We start from the raw sequence: 19,994 nt of genomic DNA, 5'->3' as shown, positions 1-19,994 counted from the left end.
TCCTACCTCAGTGAAGTGACTCTAGATAGTCCTGCTTGGGCGTGCTCAGAGCTTTGTCTCCTTGGAGGGATCTAAATCCCATAAAGTTGATACTGAGTGTCAATTATAACAGTATTCTACAATAAATTAATGAATTTAATCATTAATGAATTAATTATTAAATTAATATACAAATTCTATGTTCCAAATCATTGAACAAACATCCTGAACTTTTTGTTGTAAGCATGGATTAAGGTTTGTTAAAAAAAAATATAGCTATTGACATGTTTTGAATAGGAGAATTTCTTAGTCTGAGGAAAACCATTGGGCATACAGAGAGTTCTAAAATGAAGAGGGCTAAACTTTGTGTCAAAGTTATAAGGCTATCCTATTTTAAATCCTTTTTAAAGGTGTGAGCCAGGCTATAAGTAATGACTGGAATCAGAGCTCACATCTCTGGTTCTCAAGTTGCTCTCTCCTCTCCACTACTGTAGTTTGATCAGAGTTCTTTCATGATCATTCCTGGTGTCTCCTGTTTCAGTTAAATATAGGACCCAAATAATAAGAGATTACAAGTTAAAATTTCAGGAATGCCAGACTTCAAGATGGAGGTTTGCCAGCTAAGAATTTTGGACCAACTCCTTAGACAGGGGTACTGGGCCTTGAACTCCCTGCTTTGTTCAGTCACTGTGTAGGATGCTCTCCAGGGAGGAAATATTCTTTAAGGGTGGTGGTTCTTATTTTGTTGGCCATCTTCCAAAGGATACTAAACCGTGAGCTATCAGTCTCAGAAGATCTGGAATCCTGATCTGGCCTATGTGCCTGTGTGTCCACTGCCTGGATTAATGGAATGTTTGCTCATATAGCAACCACAGCAAAAGCCCCTGCTCTAAAAGCAGGCAGAATTAGACTTGCAGAAAATCATATTATAAGTCCAAGGCTCATGATTCTCTTCCTAGAAGCTGCTTTGGAATAAGAGATGGAGTGATGGATGATCTCAGCTCTAAGGGTCTTGGAATCATTTCATTCTGGAGAAAATTTGACTATTGAAGTGTTGTCTTTGTTAATGTTGTGACCAACAATACTACCACCATGAGAGAGTGATTTAGTGCTTAATACTGACTAAACCACATGAGACATCATCCCTGACTTTAGGGTACAGACTAGACTAAAGAAGCAAAATAACTCATTGCAAACACCATTTTCTCATTAACACTTCCCACTGTATATGGAGGCTATAATAATTTAATTTACTCTAGCAAGATTACTTATTAGAAACTCTAAGGTCTATTTTCTCTGTTTTCATTCAATACAAATAGGAATATTAGACCTTACATTGACCTTCCTCAGAAAACAGTAACCTTATTTGTGATTTTTATTTCCATTAGTACTTTCTCCTTAGGCAGGTCAGTAGATTATCTCTGGACCTTAACCTTCTTACCTGTGAAGTTGAGATGACAGTTCCATGAAGCAGCTTTATACCCCAACAATAACAGACAAGTGTTAGGTAGGCTATGGTTCCTAGGGAAGAATTATCAACCCAAATGACGTAATTTCATTTAAACTGTATGTATGTGTGTGTATTCTTACATGTATTATATATGACGTTAGGTAAATATAAGATGATATGATTCTCTAGGTCCTTTTCAAGCATATTTACTGTTATTCATTCACCTCCCTCTCTCTACCTCTGTATTGTCCTAACCCTCTCCTCAGTTAAAGTCCCTGCCCTTTTTATATGTTTTTCTTCCTATTACTCCTATTCATCTCTTTGTACAAGGCATGAGAAACTTCTTTTTTTGTGGTTGGTCAGGGCAATCCAAGAGACACTCAAAATAATATAGGTTATTTCTGCTGCCTTTGGTTGTCTGCCAGAATCAGAAGGCACGTCACTATTGCTGAAGACATTGTGTACTTTAAATGTAACCCTCAGAGAATTCAAGCTGGCTCTGATCTGAGAGCCTCCTTTCTAGGAACTAGCTCTCATAGGACCAGAAGGTGCTGTGTAGACTGCCAAAACAGTCAATTGAGGAAAGCAATCAATAGTCTTACCTATGATGCCTGTGGACCTCAGTAATGACCAACATTGCCAGCTATTGCGAAGAAGTAATAGGGCACTCTTATATTGGATGTAACTAGCGACTGTCTGATTGGAATTAAGGCCCACTCAATGGAAGGAAATTCATGCCTGATACTGTAAAGTTTACAGTGTAAAGCTAGCCAACTCTCTGTGGTTAATGTGTCTGTGGCTAGTGAGGTCATGGATCCTGAAGAACAACCTACTACTTTCCTAAGCCAATATAATTCCTAACTAAATTATAAACACTTATTTATTCTGATACCAGAGAAGTGTACCTCTCATCCCTCATCAAAGAGGCTTATTTTTGCAACAGGTACAGACCATTACATAAAGTCACTACTGGTCAAAAAGCAGAGGAACACTGAATATGGGGTGCCCAGGCCCAAAATATCTACAACACAACTCCTATATGTAAGATTCAGGGAACATCACAGAAGAGGGGAGGAAAGATTTTAAGAGCCAAGAAGTCTGCTGCAAGATTTTGTGTTCTAGATTTGCCAGGGATGTTGCACCCATCACCCATGCAACCTTAACAATTTGGCTACCCAAGTAAAACCTGAACAATGTCAATATCATTTGACATGCCAATGTGGGTGAGGGAAATCTCAGAGACCCCCCCCCCCCGATGAAGAGCTATAGACAGTCACAACTAAGGGAGTGGAAATTACCCTTCTCCAGGGATGAGCCCCATAGTTGGTTAGTCAATACCAACTAGTCATCCATGAAAACATATACATATAAGCAAAATTAAAAGGATTCTGTGTGTTGTTTATCTAGCAGTAATAATTAAAGAAAAAGAAACTATAAATTTGAGAATGGGTGGCAAGGGTTATGGGAAAAGTTAAACAGGGTAGAAAAGAGTGAAATGATATAATATTTTAAATAAAAATAAAATAAACAAACTAGTTGTTGCTGATGGTAGAGGTCTTGTGGTTCAAGATAAAACAATGTTAGTAGCCAGCCTTAAATTATGGGCCCTTCTCTGCTGGGGAGGTTCACAGCATTACACCCATGGCTTCCTGTCTTTCCCACAGTAAATCCTTCTCCTTGATATTTATAGACTGTGCCTTTGTAAATATGTGTTCTGAGAATGCATAAGTTACTATAATGGGATAGGTGCACATTATATAAAAGCAAATATAGTGTCCATCGTGGATGGAATTCAACTTAACTATTATGACCAGCAGAAGGAGGATATTATCAACTTCATTATTTCTTCTATCAAATACAAAATCCCAGCTTGTATTTCAAAGACATCTTTCAATATATATCTATCAATTGCAGAAACATGTGAATGAAATGTATATTTTGATACTTTTTCTCAATTGCTACACATTTGAAAGTCAGGTAGAATGTCAAGCACTGGATGTTTAGAAATTAACCAAGTGTTCATAGCACCTCAGTACATCCTGAAAGCATACAAGTTCCTTTAAAAGAATTCTTTTAAAACCCGACTTCTTTCTATGAGTTTTTGGTCTTCAATCAGGGAATAAAATAACCAAGAAAGAAAGAAATTAGGGGAAGCATGCCAAGGAAAGCTGTGCTCAATTTCAGAGAGAGTGTGGCACCGTGCTTAGATAATCTCTATTTTCCTTTTCCCTCCTCCCTCATACAAGAAACCTCCAGGCTTTCCCTGTGGGACAAGGAAATCTGAAACTGTTCTGGCATCATCCAATGTCACAGTGTGAACTCGGGATAACACCACTGCTATCTCTTAGATAGCTACTTGCTGTTTATTCTTTTTCCTCTGCTTCTGTTTTGATTGGCTAAAACCCAGAGAAGCAAAAGGAAAGTAGACAGCAAAGAGTTCCCACCTAATCTATGCCCAAGATTTATTTTTTTAATCTCCTATATTCTTACTGTGAATATAGAAATGACTAAAGAAGATCACAAGTAAAATGCGATGTTGTACTCAACCATCATGCAAGTCTAATGACATATAACAAAATTAATTCATCTTACAATGATATAATAATGATTTACATAAAAATCTTATTGGGTAAGGTTTCCCAGCTTTCCCCTAAAATTCTATGTCAGATCCCCTGATATTTGTTATCATCCTTTACTTATTATTTTTAACTTCTGTCTTCTTTTATTCTATCATTGATCTGTCTATGAGTATTTCCTGGATATAGTACCTATCAGAGTAAGATTTGTTAGGTTCTTCTATTAAGATATTATTAATGTTAAAATTTGCCTTTATTAATAGTCTTGTTTCAAGAGAATGATAGAGTTTAAGATTTTATTTCAAACAAAGAGTGACTCGCAGGAGAGGATGTGCACTTTTTATTTGGCTTTTAACATCACTAGAACTTGTACAAAAATCCGTGCTTTGAATTGAAAGACAGTACCTAAAACTGACATCACTCACGGAGCACATGGGTAGAGGGAGATAGGGCATAGTACTGCCTTTGTCTCCAGCTCCAGCAGCCCGAATCTAATGGTTGAATAATGTGCTCTGGAAGACAGTGGTGTCTTTCACTGAAACACTGAGCTAGAAGCTCCAGGCAGGCAGTGGGCTCTTTCCACTCAAGTGGCAGAGACGTCCCATGCTGGAAGCAGCTGTGGAGATGTTGAAGCTGGGGCAACATAGGAGCAGTTCAGAGAGAAGTTTAGACTGGTGGATGTGAGCCACAGGTGTTTAATATGTAGCTCTCCTCTGAGCAGATGTTTAAATATAGAAGATTGAAATGATGAGGTGAGACGCCCCCAAAGTTGGCGCCCTGCATAGTCTCCTTTACAAAGGGATTTTTGTGTACCTGAAATATGATTGATCAAATACAAAGGGAAATACAAATACAAAATGAAAGCCTAGCATGTTAAAGGCCTCAGGTTCTATATCTAGGCACGTGCACGCGCACGCTCGCGCGCGCGCGCACGCACGCACACACACACACACACACACACACACACACACAAGACAGGAGGGTGTGGAAAGAAATGAGAAAATCATATCGATTTCTGTGGGTAGAGAATGAACTTATTATTTTAACATATAACTTTCAGAAAGACATGTCATGTCAATACCTATTTATTTTCATTATTAGTGGAGAATCCCTGTATCAGGTTCTTTATCTTTTCTTGTGAAGATTTGATGGCTGAGTATCCTTGCCATCAAAGGCATCATAAGCCCCCCAAAGGAAACAATATATGTGCCTCAAATTTGTCATTACATGGGAAACAAAATTACCTTTGCTTGAAATTTCCTTTCATTCATACTCTAAGATGAAGCTCCCTACATAATGCACAAACATCTCAAGTATATAATTATGATGTGTAATTCCAGGAAACAGTGGGGCCCATTCTCATCTGCTTACCATCGTGGAGAATGGGGAGACTGGATTGTGTTACAGTCTGTCCCAACCCAGAAGCTCCTACCAGCCAGCGCTCTCCTACTTAATGTTCCAAGAGGACCATGAAAGGAATCTATTAATATTTTTCTTTCTGCAAACACCCCCACAAACCTAAATGGTAATCCAGAGCACAGAGGTGATTTGGCTGAAATTGTAAATTCACCTCCCCCTGCAGAAAGGGAAACAGATGTCTGTAGCTTAGCCCTCCTACACTCGCTCCTAGCAACCGTGAGGTTTGCCTCCACCCGGACGGCCCAGGCTCTGATGAGCTTCTGCTTTTAGGCCTGGGCCTCAATTGGAAACACGCTAGGCTGTTTGCTCGGTCGACCACCCAGCCCACCCACTTTTGGTGGTTTGGCTTCTGTCCTGTTTGCCTGCAGGTGTGACCTTACCCATCTAGGATGAGTCTCCCGAGCATTTTCCTGAAGTTTAAAAATACAACTGGCTTGAAGAAGACAGTAAGCAAGTAGATTTTTATACTCTCCTGGAAACTTACAATTATAAACGTCCATGACCTGTATGAACTTTTTCAAGCGTGTTTTTGCTGCAGACCTGGCATTGATGTGGAGGAGCCTGGGGCACAGGGAAAGCAGTCGAAATGCAGGCAAGTTTAGTGGGTTGCCTCTGTGTCTGTGACCTGCCAGGAGCTGGGTTAGTGCCTCCATCACCTGGCCCCCAACCTGTAATTAGATAACCATCAGCCATGGTGTGGCAGACCCATGTCCAGCCTGCTTCTTAATAGGCATGTTAACCCCATGAAAGTCATAAACCATTTTCTTTGTAAAGTGAACTGGTTGGCATGGAGAACACACTAACTTAGCTATATTAAGTAGAAAGGAGCTGATTTTTTTCCTGATGTAACCACACATTAAATCTTCGTGATCTGTCATGGCATGTTCTATAATTCCAAGCCAGCAATATTCAAAATAGCACAATAAGTACTGTTAGCAAGATGTGGAAAATTTCGTGAGCAGCAGCGACGTACCCCAGGAGCCAGGATATTTGCTTGCCGTTAGCTTCACTTGTATTCAACCTGTATTGGCTGTCCCTTCGGGACTTGGACTTAGGGTTTCAAAGTAGACAGATGAACATAAATAGGCTGGGTCCCATGAACCCTCAAAAAGACCCTCTTGCCTTCTGACCTTCTAAACTGTGTGTCATGATTCTGTTCCTTAGGGAAATGCCAGATATCCTTGTAATTCTTCTGCAATGTTCTTTCCTGCAACTAAACAGCTGTGGCTCTGCTGTGCACAAAGACTGAACCTATAACCCATACCAGGGTTTTAAAACTTTTTTTTTTTGAGGTTTGGAAACCGAGTCTTCTGTGGCTGCTTACTGTTAGAAGAGGGGTTAATGGAAAAGCCAAAATCAGAGGTTCTGTGATATGCTGGTAATATGGCCGACTCCCACAGTCCACATAGATGGTTTCAAGTTGACTCAGTCTGCCTTCGCTCATCTGAAGGACAGTAATCGTTCACTAAATGCTGTTTATTGTCATTTTAATTTCTCTGCCTCTCTTGTGTTGTGTCTCATGAGAGTATGGTAGGGATTCCATGACTGTGGTCTGTGGATTCCATGACCGGGCCTTCAAAGGGATATTTTTGATCCAGAGAAAAGCTGTGGAGTTTCCAGCTCAGCTTCCTGATTGCATTTGTCCCCCACTGTGATTTTTCACAGTGATGGAAAATATTTAGTATCAGCTAGGCCCTGTGATATAGTTAGAATAAAGTCCGAAGAAACCTTCAGAAATGTGTGTGTGTGTGTGTGTGTGTGTGTGTGTGTGTGTGGTATGGGAAGTCCTTCTGTATATGTTTTGCTTTTATTGGTTAATGAATAAAGAAACTGCTTTGGATCTATAGCAGGCAGAACAAAGCTAGGCAGAGAAAACTAAACTAAATGCTGGCGAGAAAGAAGGCAGAGTCAGGAGACATCATGTAGCTGCCAGAGGAGAAAGAAGCAAGCCACCAGCCGGAACCTTGCTGGTAGGCCACGATCCTCATGGAAAATATAAATAATAGAAATGGGTTAATTTAAGAGATAAGAGTGAGCTAGAAATATGCATAAGCTAATAGGCCAAGAAGTGTTGTAATTATTACAGCTTCTGTGTAATTATTTCGGGTCTGGGCAGCCAGGAACAGACAAGCAGCCTTCATACTTATATATGGAAAATTAATATTATTCAGTATTTTTAAAGTGATTGATTCTTTGCACAAAGTAATTGATTTGATGCACAAATACAAATGGATAGCATACTTAAACAATAATTCTTTGTGTATAGAATGCTTATATTGAATAAAAATCCTACTTAAAGGTCTGTATTATAGGATCTTTACACCAGATTCCCCTATTGCTAAGAAGTTTGCAAAAAGAAATATTCCATAATGAGACAAAGCACTTCAATGGTACCTGCAGTTTGCTTTCCTCTAAACCTTCACTGTCTAAAGTGCTTCCACTTATGTGCACAAACTGGAGTGGCGTTTTTATGGCCTCAAATTAAAGGCTCAAGTGGAAAACTTGAGCTAACCTCCAGCCCTATCCCACCAACTCCCGTCTTCACACATGCCCTCCCACCTTATTGGGAAGGTAAATTTGCAAACCCCAAATTTGCCCTAGCTGTTAATTTCAGGTTCGTCACCTGCACCGCATTACATGGAACAGATAGGAAGTAATAACAGTCACCAGCTCTTAAAGTTTGTGTTGCCCACACCTCCCCTCTGACCACACTCTGTTGGCCGCATGCGAATGTCTAAAAGAAGACTGACCATCATGAAATCAGGCACCCAGAAAGCTGAATGGATGGATGGGTGGGTGGGTGAATGCTAGAAATGACGATAGCTAACAAATTGTGCTATAAAATGACAACCACAATGGAAGGATCTCTATAATGCTACATTTGAGCAGCCATTGCAGGCCAAGAGTAGTTCCAAGGTGGACAACCCATAAGCTCACGAGTTAGTAACGGCCTGTGTGGGGAGTAATGACATCATTGCCTTCCTGGTTTAAGAGCGGCAATTAACTTTTATGAAATGAGGAGTGCAACTTATGGTGGTGCGATTTGGCAGTGTTTTCTCAGGTAAGCCAGTTTGGCCCTGCAGTGCTGCCTGTTGCGGGAGCTCCTTCCGCTCCTTCAGCCAATAGCCCTCTGTGCAATCAGGAAGGGAGCCTAGTCTAGTCGCGGGAAGCAGAGCCGGAAGCCAGAGCATGAGTGGAAGGAAGTGGCCACGGTTTTTTTTAAAGAGAGAGACCACGCCCCAATGGGCTGGTATCTCAGCGGCTATTGGCTGAAGGAGCCGAAGGTGCTCCTGCAACAGCTGCCCAGATAATGCATATGGAAAGCTTCTCTCTGTGATGTAGTCAGGTGAAATGGAAATTAGGTGAATGTCTCCCATCATTTCTTCAGTCTCTCTTTGTGGGTAAAAAGACACACAGACGTTAAGTACAGCAGACCTTTGATGAACATTTAAATGTCACTTTACTGTCCGTGAGTGGCCAGGATTTACTTTGGTGAGTTGAGCCTTTATGAAACTAATGTGCCCTGCTACTGAGACCACCATCTCCTTTTTAAAGCAGATTTTCAGGGTAGTTGACTTTTTATCCTCTGTCAAGTCCTCAGAATAAGGTGGCGGTGACTATAAAAGGCATTTAGCTCCCTGGGAGCATTGTGTTCATATTACTACGGAAAATGTAAACAATTGTTGCTAAACAAAACTCTGAGGATTTTACTTTCCCATAATTAAACCTTTTTATTTTATTTTATTTTATTTTATTTTTTAGTGATTTTGTTGGGGAGACAGGGTTTGTAAAAAAAATCCTACAAACTCCACCTCTATTTATTTTTTGTTGTCTATTACCACTGTTTCTCCCCACTTTACACATTATATTCAGCTGAATTAACCTTTTCTGTTCCTGGAGCAATCCAGCTTTCTTACACACAGACATTTATCCTTGCAAACCGAACTGACTAGAACTTTTCTGCTCCCCCTGCTTTCCTTTACACTTGGTCCACTTCCAAAACTGCATGGTTATGCCTCAGGTTTAAGTTTATCCATTAGATAAATTTCCCCCCATCCCTTAATTCTTTCCTCTCTTTTCTCCTTTTCCTCTATTTCCTCTTTCTCATTTTTACTCATCTTTTTCTATTCTTTTCTTTAATGCTGGGGATCAAATCTAGGGTCTTACAAGTGCTAGTGAAATGGTCTGCCCCTGGTCCACATCACAAGCCCCGTGACACCATTTCTTTCTTGTTAAATTATGTTATTTTATTTGTATATGTGTTTGTCTGTATGCTTGTCTGTGTACCTTGTGTTCACCACAGTAGCCAGATCCTCTAGAACTGCAAGTATAGATAGTTGGGAACCACCATATGGGCATGGGAATCGAACCCAGCTCTTCTGGATGAGAATCCAGTTCTTATAATTGCTGAGCCATCTCACCAGCCCTCCTGGTTATGGCACCACCTCTACAAAGTTTAAACATAGGCTATTGCCCTCAGCAACTTGTTCAGTTAAAGTAATAGAATTATTTATTTTTTTATATCCCACTTAGTCAGGAATGCTATCTTATACCTTTAGAACCTGGGACTTCGCAGACACATAGAGGTTTCAGAAGTATTCATTGAATGAGTGGATGTAGGGGATGGAAGTATGACCTTAGCAGAAATGACATGCTGGGTATGTTATTCACTTGTTGAACCCAAGCATTTTAGAGAAAGATATGGAAAAACTCTCAAATTTATATTTGCATTTTGGTAAGTCTTTCTGGTGGTCATATGGATGGTGAGCTTGAGGTAGCAAGAGTATTAAGTAACTCTGAGACTAGCTACAGAGACTAATCCCAGAGAGAAAAGATAAGAAGCTTAAACTGCATGGTAATAGAAGAAAATTAGATGAAGGGAGTGGATTTGCTAAGCAAAAATAAAATAAATGATAACGTGTGAAATGTTGGGAAAGGAAGCGAGAAGGGATACACTGAGTCCTAGCCTGGATGGCTGTCATGATACTCACAGTATCAGAGGAGATGCAAACAAATTAGCTGTGGCATGGTGTTTGGATTGTTGAACCTGTGAGATATCTCAGTACAGATATGCAGCAGACATTTGCAAGCAGGGGCAAGGGTAAGGATGTCTGCTGCTGGCACCTGAACACCGTGGAAGTCTTTGCTCATGTGTGATCATGCAGGAGAATGAGTAGAGAGAAAGAGCTGGGTGGAGAGGGGTGCTTGATTGGACGGTGGCTACAAGCACATTTGGCTGCAATGGCGTTGAATGTCTGCAGTTAAAGCGTGTCAGCCTCTCGCGTCTACATCACCGCTGTCTGTGTTCTCTATGTCCACCCCCTCGTCCCCACCCCACTGCCCTTTCTTGGCCAGCCTGTCGGCTTCATTCTCTGGCAAAATAAATGACCTGTCTCTCTATCTCCCACTTCTCAGAAAGAAAATCTAACTGAGGAAGTCTGGGATTTGGTTCCCATCAGGTCAGGGTCCACCCCGGGGGCAAGCTGTGCAAATATGGTAGTAAGAGCTACAGAGGAAACAGACACGTTCAGGAGCAACCTTGTGCCTGGAGACTGTCAATAATCTGGTTCAGTGGGCAGAGCCCTGCTCCATAGGAAGGAGCCGAGCCATGGGCATAGCTGATCTTTTAGAGTTCCTCTTTCCAGAATTTGAAGCGAGAGATGTAGCTCATTTATTCATGGGTGTGATGAGATGACAACGTCCTTGTCCACGTGAACAAAGGAGGAGTTAGTTACAGACACTCCCAATTAATGGGAGGAGCTGTTCTGTCGTCTCTGATGAAACCTTGTTATGTCTACTTTCACCTACTTCCTTTGAAGCTTTAGGGATATTTTTGTTATTTCCTTTTCCCTTTTCAGTTTTATTTTTGAGAGTATAAGTACAATGTTTCTTTCTTTCCATTCCTCCCTCCAAACCCTCCCATACACATGCTCCTACTCTCCTTCAAATTCATAGCCTCTTTTTTATTAAATATATATATATTTATATATATATATATATATATATATATATCCTAAATATACCTGTTCAATCCATATAATGTTACTTGCATGTATGTTTTCTGGGCTGACCATTTGCCATTTGCCTCTGGAGAACCAGTTGGTGTGTTCTTCCCTGGGGAAGTTACCTCTCCTATTCCCAGCTTTCATCAGTTGCCTGTAGTTCTTTGAGTAGCACTGAAGGCTCATGGGCTTTTCTCCGTCCTGTTTGTCATGTCCATTGGTGTCATACTTGTTCAGCTCACAGTCACCTTGGTGAGACTTTATGTGGGCAGCTTCTGACATTACTAAGAGACAATCTTGCAGCAAACTCCCTGATACCCTGGCTTATACACTCTTTCAACATCTCTTCTGCAGTGTTCCCTGAACCTTAGGTGTGGAAGTGTTTTGTAGATTTCTGTTGTTTTCAGAGCAAGTATGTCTCATGCTATTGTTTAAAGGAACATGTTTTAGAATTGCTTGGAAATATTAACCTGAAAGTTTTGTTTGGGCAGTTCTTAGTGTCAGAGATGATGCTATTGCTGATGGCCTGAGGGCTATACTCTCAGTAACAAGGGCAGTAAGATGAAGCATAGTAAAGGAAGGCTGTGGGGGCTGAGAAGGTAGGAGGGGATAGTAGGTGAACAGACTCATGAGAGACACAAGACTGGAAGCTTCAATATGAAGAATCATCATGAATCTAAGCAGTCTCTTTGGCAGTACTTTAGAAGCTTATTAATTATCTGGTAGAAGGTTCTTGATTAATCCAGAGTTTTGTATTTGTAGGCTATGATTATGAATAAGGAAGGGATGTACATGAATATGCTAGTCAAGAAGTAGATTAAGTAACATAACACTCAGTTCAAGTTATCTGTTTAATGAAAGACAGGACAGACTCAGCCTTTACTTGAGGAAGAAGAGATGTCCATGAGAGTAAATGTTGAGTGTGTGTGTGTGTATGTATACTCACTTGTTTGTGTGTCTCTTCCTCTTTAAGGCATCTCCAGTGTATCTACAGAACAAGATGACTCTAGTAAGATTTATAACAGTTCACTTGCTTAATGAAACATTGCCTTTTGTTGTTGAGTATGGAATGTTCTTTTGACAAGGGGATTAACGCAAGACAAGTTTGGAAGTTGAAACATGAACAATGATACAGAAGACCAAGATGCGTTTGAGGGTGGGGTGCATGGGAATATATTTAAAAGCTGAAAACATTATCAAGCTGAAGACTGCCCCATCCTAGAACTTTCAGTTCCATGTCTTGTTAGGTTTCTCCTTGTGTCAAACCTAACTGAACCTATCCAAGTAAATGATTTCCTCTTGAACTCATGCTTGAATCATTGTGATAACTTCCTATGAATGCTGCTTTGGAGGTTGAATAATCATGAGAGGAAATGAAACAATCATCTGGTTAGCTTTGGAGGGACGGGTGTCATCAGGGTATGGGAGGGAAGCGGTGTCGTCACATGGGAAGCGCCAGTAAAATATGAGAATGGCCAGTGTCAGCCTGGTGAGCCAGAGACCCTCCCTAGTATGGGAATGCTCTCTCCAAAAGCAGAACTTCAGGAGAGTGGTGAGGGTGAGCTGTGTTCCTTTCCAAGTCTGTCACATTAACACAATCCCAGATGTCACAGCCAGATTGCCTTCAGGTTCCTTCCCATCCTGAAAATGTGCCTAGTCATCACAAATGAACTAAATGGTGCTCTGATGAAGCTGTCCATTCTGAACGTTATCAACATGCAGGCCATGTCAACATCTAGAATGTTATTTACATGTCATTGATGTGACTTCCATCTGGCAGCTGTTGACTTGAACTGGGAGAAACACGTGACTATCCTAACCCTTCAAGGATTAAACTGGCACTAGAATTCCCAACCGTTGGCTTTTAGGGTTGATCTTTGGAAGCAGCCAGAGCTACTAGATATTTTAAATCTACAAAACAACAAATGAGCTCTTTTTCCTCACAGCTTGATATATCACCACAAATATTGCAAACAGTGACTGAAAGTTATGAATGAAATAAGCAACTGAAGTTGCATTTTGCTGGACATAATTTTTATGAACACCTGCTCAGACCAATAACTCCAGCTATCCGAGAACTCAAATAAAAACATCTAAGTGTATTCATTTTGTTTGCTTTCTTGTTGTTGCTTTTGAAATAGGGTCTCATGGAGCAAAAGATGTTCTGGACATTTCTATATAGCCAAGGCTGGCCTTGAACTCTGGACTCTTCTACCTCTGCCTCTCAAATGCTGGGATCACAGGTGTTTCTGACACCTGGGTTTTGTTTACTGTTTAGCACAGTATAGAAAAATTAGATCTTAAAAATCAACTACAGAGAGCCGGGCGGTGGTGGCGCACACCTTTAATCCCACCACTCAGGAGGCAGAGGCAGGCGGATCTCTGTGAGTTCGAGACTAGCCTGGTCTGCAAGAGCTAGCTCCAGGACAGGCTCTAAAGCTGCACAGAAACCCTGTCTCGAAAAACCAGAAAAAAAAATCAACTACAGATAATTTCTAATTTGACTTATTTAACAATTGGGTTCAGAATCCTCTCGAGGAAAGATTTAAAGAACATGTGCTTTGGATTTTACAGAAAGAAAGATTAAAAAAATTCTGAAATTCAAAAAAGAAACTATTAAGATACTATTCATTGGGACTGGAGAGATGGCTTGGGGTTAAGAGCAATTGAAGCTCTTGTAGAGTGCCAGGATTTAATTCTCAGCACCAATACAGTTTCAACAACCATCTGTAACTGCAGTTCCAGGGGCTCCAATACCCTCTTCTGTCTTCCACAGGCACAAGACACATACATGGTGCACATATGTACATGCATTCACACAGAAAATATAGTAAATAAATTTAATGAAAATTGGTGATTTAGTCAGTAAGTCTTTCCTCAAGTGCTATTTCAGGAGAGTTCTGGCACACAGATTTCCTGATGATGGTTTAAGACAAACTGAAGAATAAGCTTTCTTAAGGTACTGACCAGTAAGTGCTAGGCATTTATTTAGGCGCGCGCGTGCGCACACACACACACACACACACACACACACACACTAACACACAAGAGCTAAGTGTGGGCTTTGGTTTGTTATTGTTAACATTACCTGAAAACATTTTTTTATTAACCAGAGTGGAGAGCACATTACTATATATATCTTTGAGAACACAGTAAGTTGGAGACTTTTACTTGGGTAGAATTTTTAAGGAGACATTTTAACTGTTGTTTTACCAAAGACCCACTCAGTGGCTACTTAAGTAGCCAGCTTGTTAGGAAGACTTTTCTATAAGAGAATATATTAATTTCTTGTATATACATGTGTGTAGATGGTGTGTGTGTGAGTGTGCGTGTGTGTGTGCGTGTGTTTGTGAATGAGAGAGAGAGAGAGATATGCTTGTGGGTGCATATGTATGTAGGAATACATTCATTGCTGCATATGTTTAGGACAGAAGCTGATGCTGGTAGTTTTCGTCTGTTACTTCCCAAACTTAGAACATCTTTCACTGAAAATGAATCTTGTCATTTCAGGAAGACTCACTAGCCAATGTACCTCCATGACCTACCTGTCTCTAGAGTTCTAGCATATGAAGCTATAGATACATGTGACTGTACCCAGATTTGACATGAATGCTGAGGATCTGAACTAACATCTTCATGATTAAAAAGCAAGTGCTTTATACATTGAGCTATCTCTCCAGTCACAAATTAATTTTTTAATGAAATAATTCAAAGCATAGGAATCAACTAACATTTGATTATTCCATGGTCAAATAAAAAACAATATATTGTAAAATTTCTAACATTTCAAGTTTATACTCATGTTATACAATGACTCTACTTGTTGGAACTTCCCCATTAAAAATGTCTATTTCCCCTTTCTACTTTGTTCTGTATGTTTTCATTGTGCCCATCTGTTTTCCACAAAATCCTCTAAGCTCCTATTTAGAATAATTGGTTTGAATTTTGATTATGCTGCACAGTAGAGCTGTAACTTTGAGAACATTACATAATCTTTGTAAGTGGTATTTATTTCAACCAAAGGTGGAAGTGGGCACAGCTTCCATGGTTGTTATGATGTTGATTAAGAAAATATATAGCAAAAACCATTCATAGTGAAGTGATGTTTTACTTTGATGATCATATTGCTATTGTTACTGATGGGGCATTCCATCCATTGAGATAATGGCTTCGCAATAGCATTATCTGGGGATGCTGTCTGGTCACTGAAGGTGGGTCACATGGAAGGATGGTTTAAAGTAATTTTAATTTTCTTTACTGCTAAATTATTTGTCTCTTTTCCAAATAATTAATTTTAATTTTCTTTACTGCTATGTTATTTGTCTCTTTTCCAAATAACTTCCTGAGGGCTAAAAAGAGTCTACCAAGGGGGGTGCTATTTTAGCTGTTGTAAATTATGCATAGATTTTGAGTTGTAGTAATGTGTTAGGATACTCAACACTTAAATGTTAGTACCACATGCCTTACACAAGTCCCAAGATGCTTGACTATTAACCCGTATCACCCTCCTGACAACCTTGGGAGTGGTATTAGTTCTTTATTACCTGTGGTGCAAAAGAGGAGAAACTGAGGCACAAACTTGGATCAAGGGCTAACAGCAAGGGTTCAGTGGACAAAAATGCTTGTTATACAAACCAGGACCAGAGTTCAATTCCCAGATCCCACAGGGGAAGGAAAGTGGAAGCTGTCCTATGTCCTTTTCGGGCTTACTGTGACATGCACACATAGACACACACATACACACACACACACACACACACACACACACACACACGTACAAACACACACCACAAATATTTCTTAAAATTAGGTCAAGATATGTAGACAGTTTTAAAAGTCAAACTTTGATTCTTCATACTCTCCAATCAGCTTTTAGGGAAGAATTTGATGAGTGAATGCAGGAAGTGTGGCATCTAACTTGGGTCTTAGATATAAGGAAATGTATCTCATCTTAGATAAATAATGCCCCCGTCTGAATGCTCTGGTAGCATAGAACTTGGTTGGGTTTTTTGTTGTTGCTTGCATATTAAATTCTTCTTCCTCCTCCTCCTCCTCCTCCTCCTCCTCCTCCTCCTCCTCCTCCTCCTCCTCCTCCTCCTCTTCTTCTTCTTCTTCTTCTTCTTCTTTGTGCTTTCCTTTTTTTAAAGAATTTGATGAGTGAATGCAGGAAGTGTGGCATCTAACTTGGGTCTTAGATATAAGGAAATGTATCTCATCTTAGATAAATAATGCCCCCGTCTGAATGCTCTGATAGCATAGAACTTGGTTGGGTTTTTTGTTGTTGCTTGCATATTAAATTCTTCTTCCTCTTCCTCTTCCTCTTCTTCTTCTTCTTCTTTTTCTTTGTGCTTTCCTTTTTTTAAAACTCTGATGTCTATTACTATGCATAAATTATAGGTTAGGATGACTTCTTTCTTTCCTGAGCCCAGGATCTAGTGTAAGAAATTCAGGTTGTCTGAGAGGCCCAGTCATCTTAGTCATGGTTATGCATGAATTAATTATAAGAAAGAGTCCCAACCCTATCCGGAGACGTGCCACAGCCCACGTTCTTCATCCGTTTTTCAAGCATGCATTTCCTTTGACTTGGGTTTATACACTGTGTGTAGTCATTCTTTAATTTGGACGTATTTCTGTTCATTTAAACTGTTCTCCCATGTCTTTACAAACTTGACCACTGATGTCTCATATGTCAGGAACACTCTGGAGTATTTCCAAAAGCCTGGCTAACTTACCAAGTAAGTAGCCTTTGTTTGTTGAGTTTATAGACTTATGGGAGAAGACAGACAGTGAGCAAATAATCCCACAAGTAAAGTAACACGACCTCCCCTGGTAGTGCTACAAAGACAGGCATGGAACATGATGCTCTCAGGAGAGATAAGAGAAGGTTCAGACAGACACTTGACAATCATAGTTTGCTTTCACTTTTCTGTCTTGGACCATGCCCAAGCTGTCAGAGACTCAGAAAGAATAGAGGAAGGGTTAGAGTGACCGAATGGGGAACAGAGTTTACAAAGCTGCACAACAGCTTTGGGAATAGCAGCAGGGAAAACCTGAGCTGGGCAGGCTAACACCTCTCAGGCTTTGAGTGCATCACTGAATTGTAGAAGAATAAATGACACGTGTAATAGCTGCCCCTGGAGAATAGCTGTTGTGTAATCACTCTGCTTTACCTGGTCAAAGAGGGAGGAAAGCGGTTTACATGGTAGAATTAAAGTGTTGTTATTTAAAGCTTCATGTGTTGGTTTTCTAGTAATTTACTTAGAATGTTGTGTAAACAAGATTTTTAGCCTTATTTCTACAAATATTTTTAAAGCATGAATATTAACTAAAGAAACATTTGTAGATGAGGATTCAGGAAACCCTGTTTTCTCATTCCAGCTGGTAGCCAGGCTATATAGTTCAGAATACCAGAAACGATCTTCAATATTCCAGACTCTCTTACATGCGTACATTCACTCAAGTAACACTGACTGTGAGCTCCCCTGGCACACTGAGAAAATAGTGGTGTGCAAAGGAGACCTTGCCTTTGGCCTGTGGAAATGACAGTTCTACGTCAGACTAAATATTCATTGACAATGGTCCTTCTTTTTGCTGTGTCCTTAGGCTGAATTGTTTGTCTCATAGAGTGCGTATGGCAAGTGCCCTGACTTTAGTGGGATTTCTGTTAAAACGCCACCTTTGGAGAACTGCACAATGTCCCCTTTATCACATCTTTCCCTTGCTTTACTCTTTTTCCAACCTTTTGTCACCATTTGTCTCCGTTGTGTTTCCTTTGACTCTGGTGAAACACCCTGACCAAAAGCTCCTTGGGGAGAATGGGTTTATGCTGCTAACAGTTCCAGGTTACAGAGCATCATTGCAGGGATGTCATAGTAGCAAGGGCTTGAGACAACTGATCACATTGCGTCCATAGTGAAGCCGTGGAGAGGCATGGATTAATGGACGCATGCTTGTCCTTAGCTCCTTCTATTCTTCCATATAGTTCAGTGCTTCCTGTCTAGGGAATGGAGCTACCCACATTGGATAGTCCTTCTACCTCAATTTACATAATAAGACAATATCCGAAGCAAGCCCACAGACTCTCTTGGTCTAGACAGGCCTGTGTTGGGAGTATATTCCTGGGTGATTCTGGATTGTGTCAATCTGAAAACTAAAACTTTCATACCACTTTTCGATATTCTTTAGATCTAACCCTGAAATGTTAATCTTTCATGTAAAGACGGTCAGTCTTAATTCTTGGTATTCTGTATAGAACAATTTTTAGCATGTAATAAACAATAACTATTTGCTGAATGTATGAGTAAATGAGATCATCACATAAGTGATAATCATGAACCATGATATAAAAAATGAACAGTGATAAGTGTTTTTTGATTTTGAAAAGTAAACTACTAAAAAATAACCTGTCTAATTTTTTATGCTTCTTTTGTTCTGCTTTATATTTCAACATTTATTTCCCAAGAGTTACTCTTCACATATTTCCATATATTATATATATTCTCTTTATATATATTTATAAATATAAAATATATATTTATTTATAATATTGAGTACTACCTGCATGGTTTCATACCCCTTATCCCCAGAAGTGTCTCTCTGAGGTAGCTATTCCTAGCATACCTGGCAAACTTGAGTGACATCTCCCGAAGACTCCTTTGTCTTCGTATACTCTTAGGAATCATCTGCCACGTGTGGAACCTTGCAAGAGAGAGTTCCTCTACCCTTCGCTGGGTTCTCAGAACCTTAAACTTTGCTCTCTGAAATTTTGTATTTGTCTTTATTTTTTGGAATACTCTCGGCATTTCTTTTCCTCCCTGAGATGCTTCACTTCCTCTTGATTTTCATGATATTTTTTAATGTTTATTGTTTGATTGCCCCCGGTAAGGGGTATCCTTGTTTTATTATTCATTATTTGATCCCAGCCCTTCTCTCTCTCTTGTTTCTAACCAACAGTGTGGGGATGTAGCAACTGCAGGATTGTCCTATCCAATCCTTCCGGAACCTTTACTTCTCCATGCTACCCTAACGACTACCCTAACACCCAGTCTTGCTCGTGGACCCTCCGAGCCCCTACCGGCTACATCATTCAGATAACGTTTAATGACTTCGACATTGAAGAAGCTCCCAATTGCATCTATGATTCACTGTCCCTTGATAATGGAGAAAGCCAGACAAAATTTTGTGGAGCAACTGCCAAAGGCTTGTCATTTAACTCAACTGTGAATGAGATGCATGTGTCTTTTTCAAGTGACTTTAGCATCCAGAAGAAAGGTTTCAACGCCAGCTACATCAGAGGTATGTAAACCACAGATGGTGCCAAGCTTCTGCTTCCACTTAACATGTGCTGCGGTAAAGACCAGGCTGGAGGACAGAACTACACTCTCATGTGAATGTGAATGGTCAGGGTCGGAATTTAAGGGTGAGAACCTATTAATAGACCCTGAGAATCCTCTGCAGCAAACTAGAACTACTACATCCAAATGCTGGTTTCAAAAGAGCTGAATTCTGGATTGTCTGTCTGCAGAACACTTTTATTTTCATTTTTTGTTTTTTGTTTGTTTGCTTGCT

At 40.1% G+C, this 19,994-nt stretch overlaps 1 protein-coding gene across 3 annotated transcripts in view; it reads left to right on the top strand.

The window, feature by feature from the left end:
- Nucleotides 1-19,994, top strand: part of Adgrg6 (adhesion G protein-coupled receptor G6) — a 131,594-nt gene that overhangs the window by 50,499 nt on the left and 61,101 nt on the right. For all 3 annotated transcript variants that reach the window (XM_038340104.1, XM_038340103.1, XM_038340106.1), the window contains exon 3: nucleotides 19,380-19,721. In XM_038340104.1, coding sequence (XP_038196032.1) covers nucleotides 19,380-19,721 — 342 coding nt within the window. The remainder of the gene's footprint in view (nucleotides 1-19,379; nucleotides 19,722-19,994) is intronic.

This window comes from Arvicola amphibius, chromosome 8, assembly GCF_903992535.2.
Source record: "Arvicola amphibius chromosome 8, mArvAmp1.2, whole genome shotgun sequence".
NCBI lineage: Eukaryota > Metazoa > Chordata > Mammalia > Rodentia > Cricetidae > Arvicola > Arvicola amphibius.
Note: the sequence above shows the minus strand (reverse complement) of the source record. Positions and strands in the feature narration are given on the sequence as shown.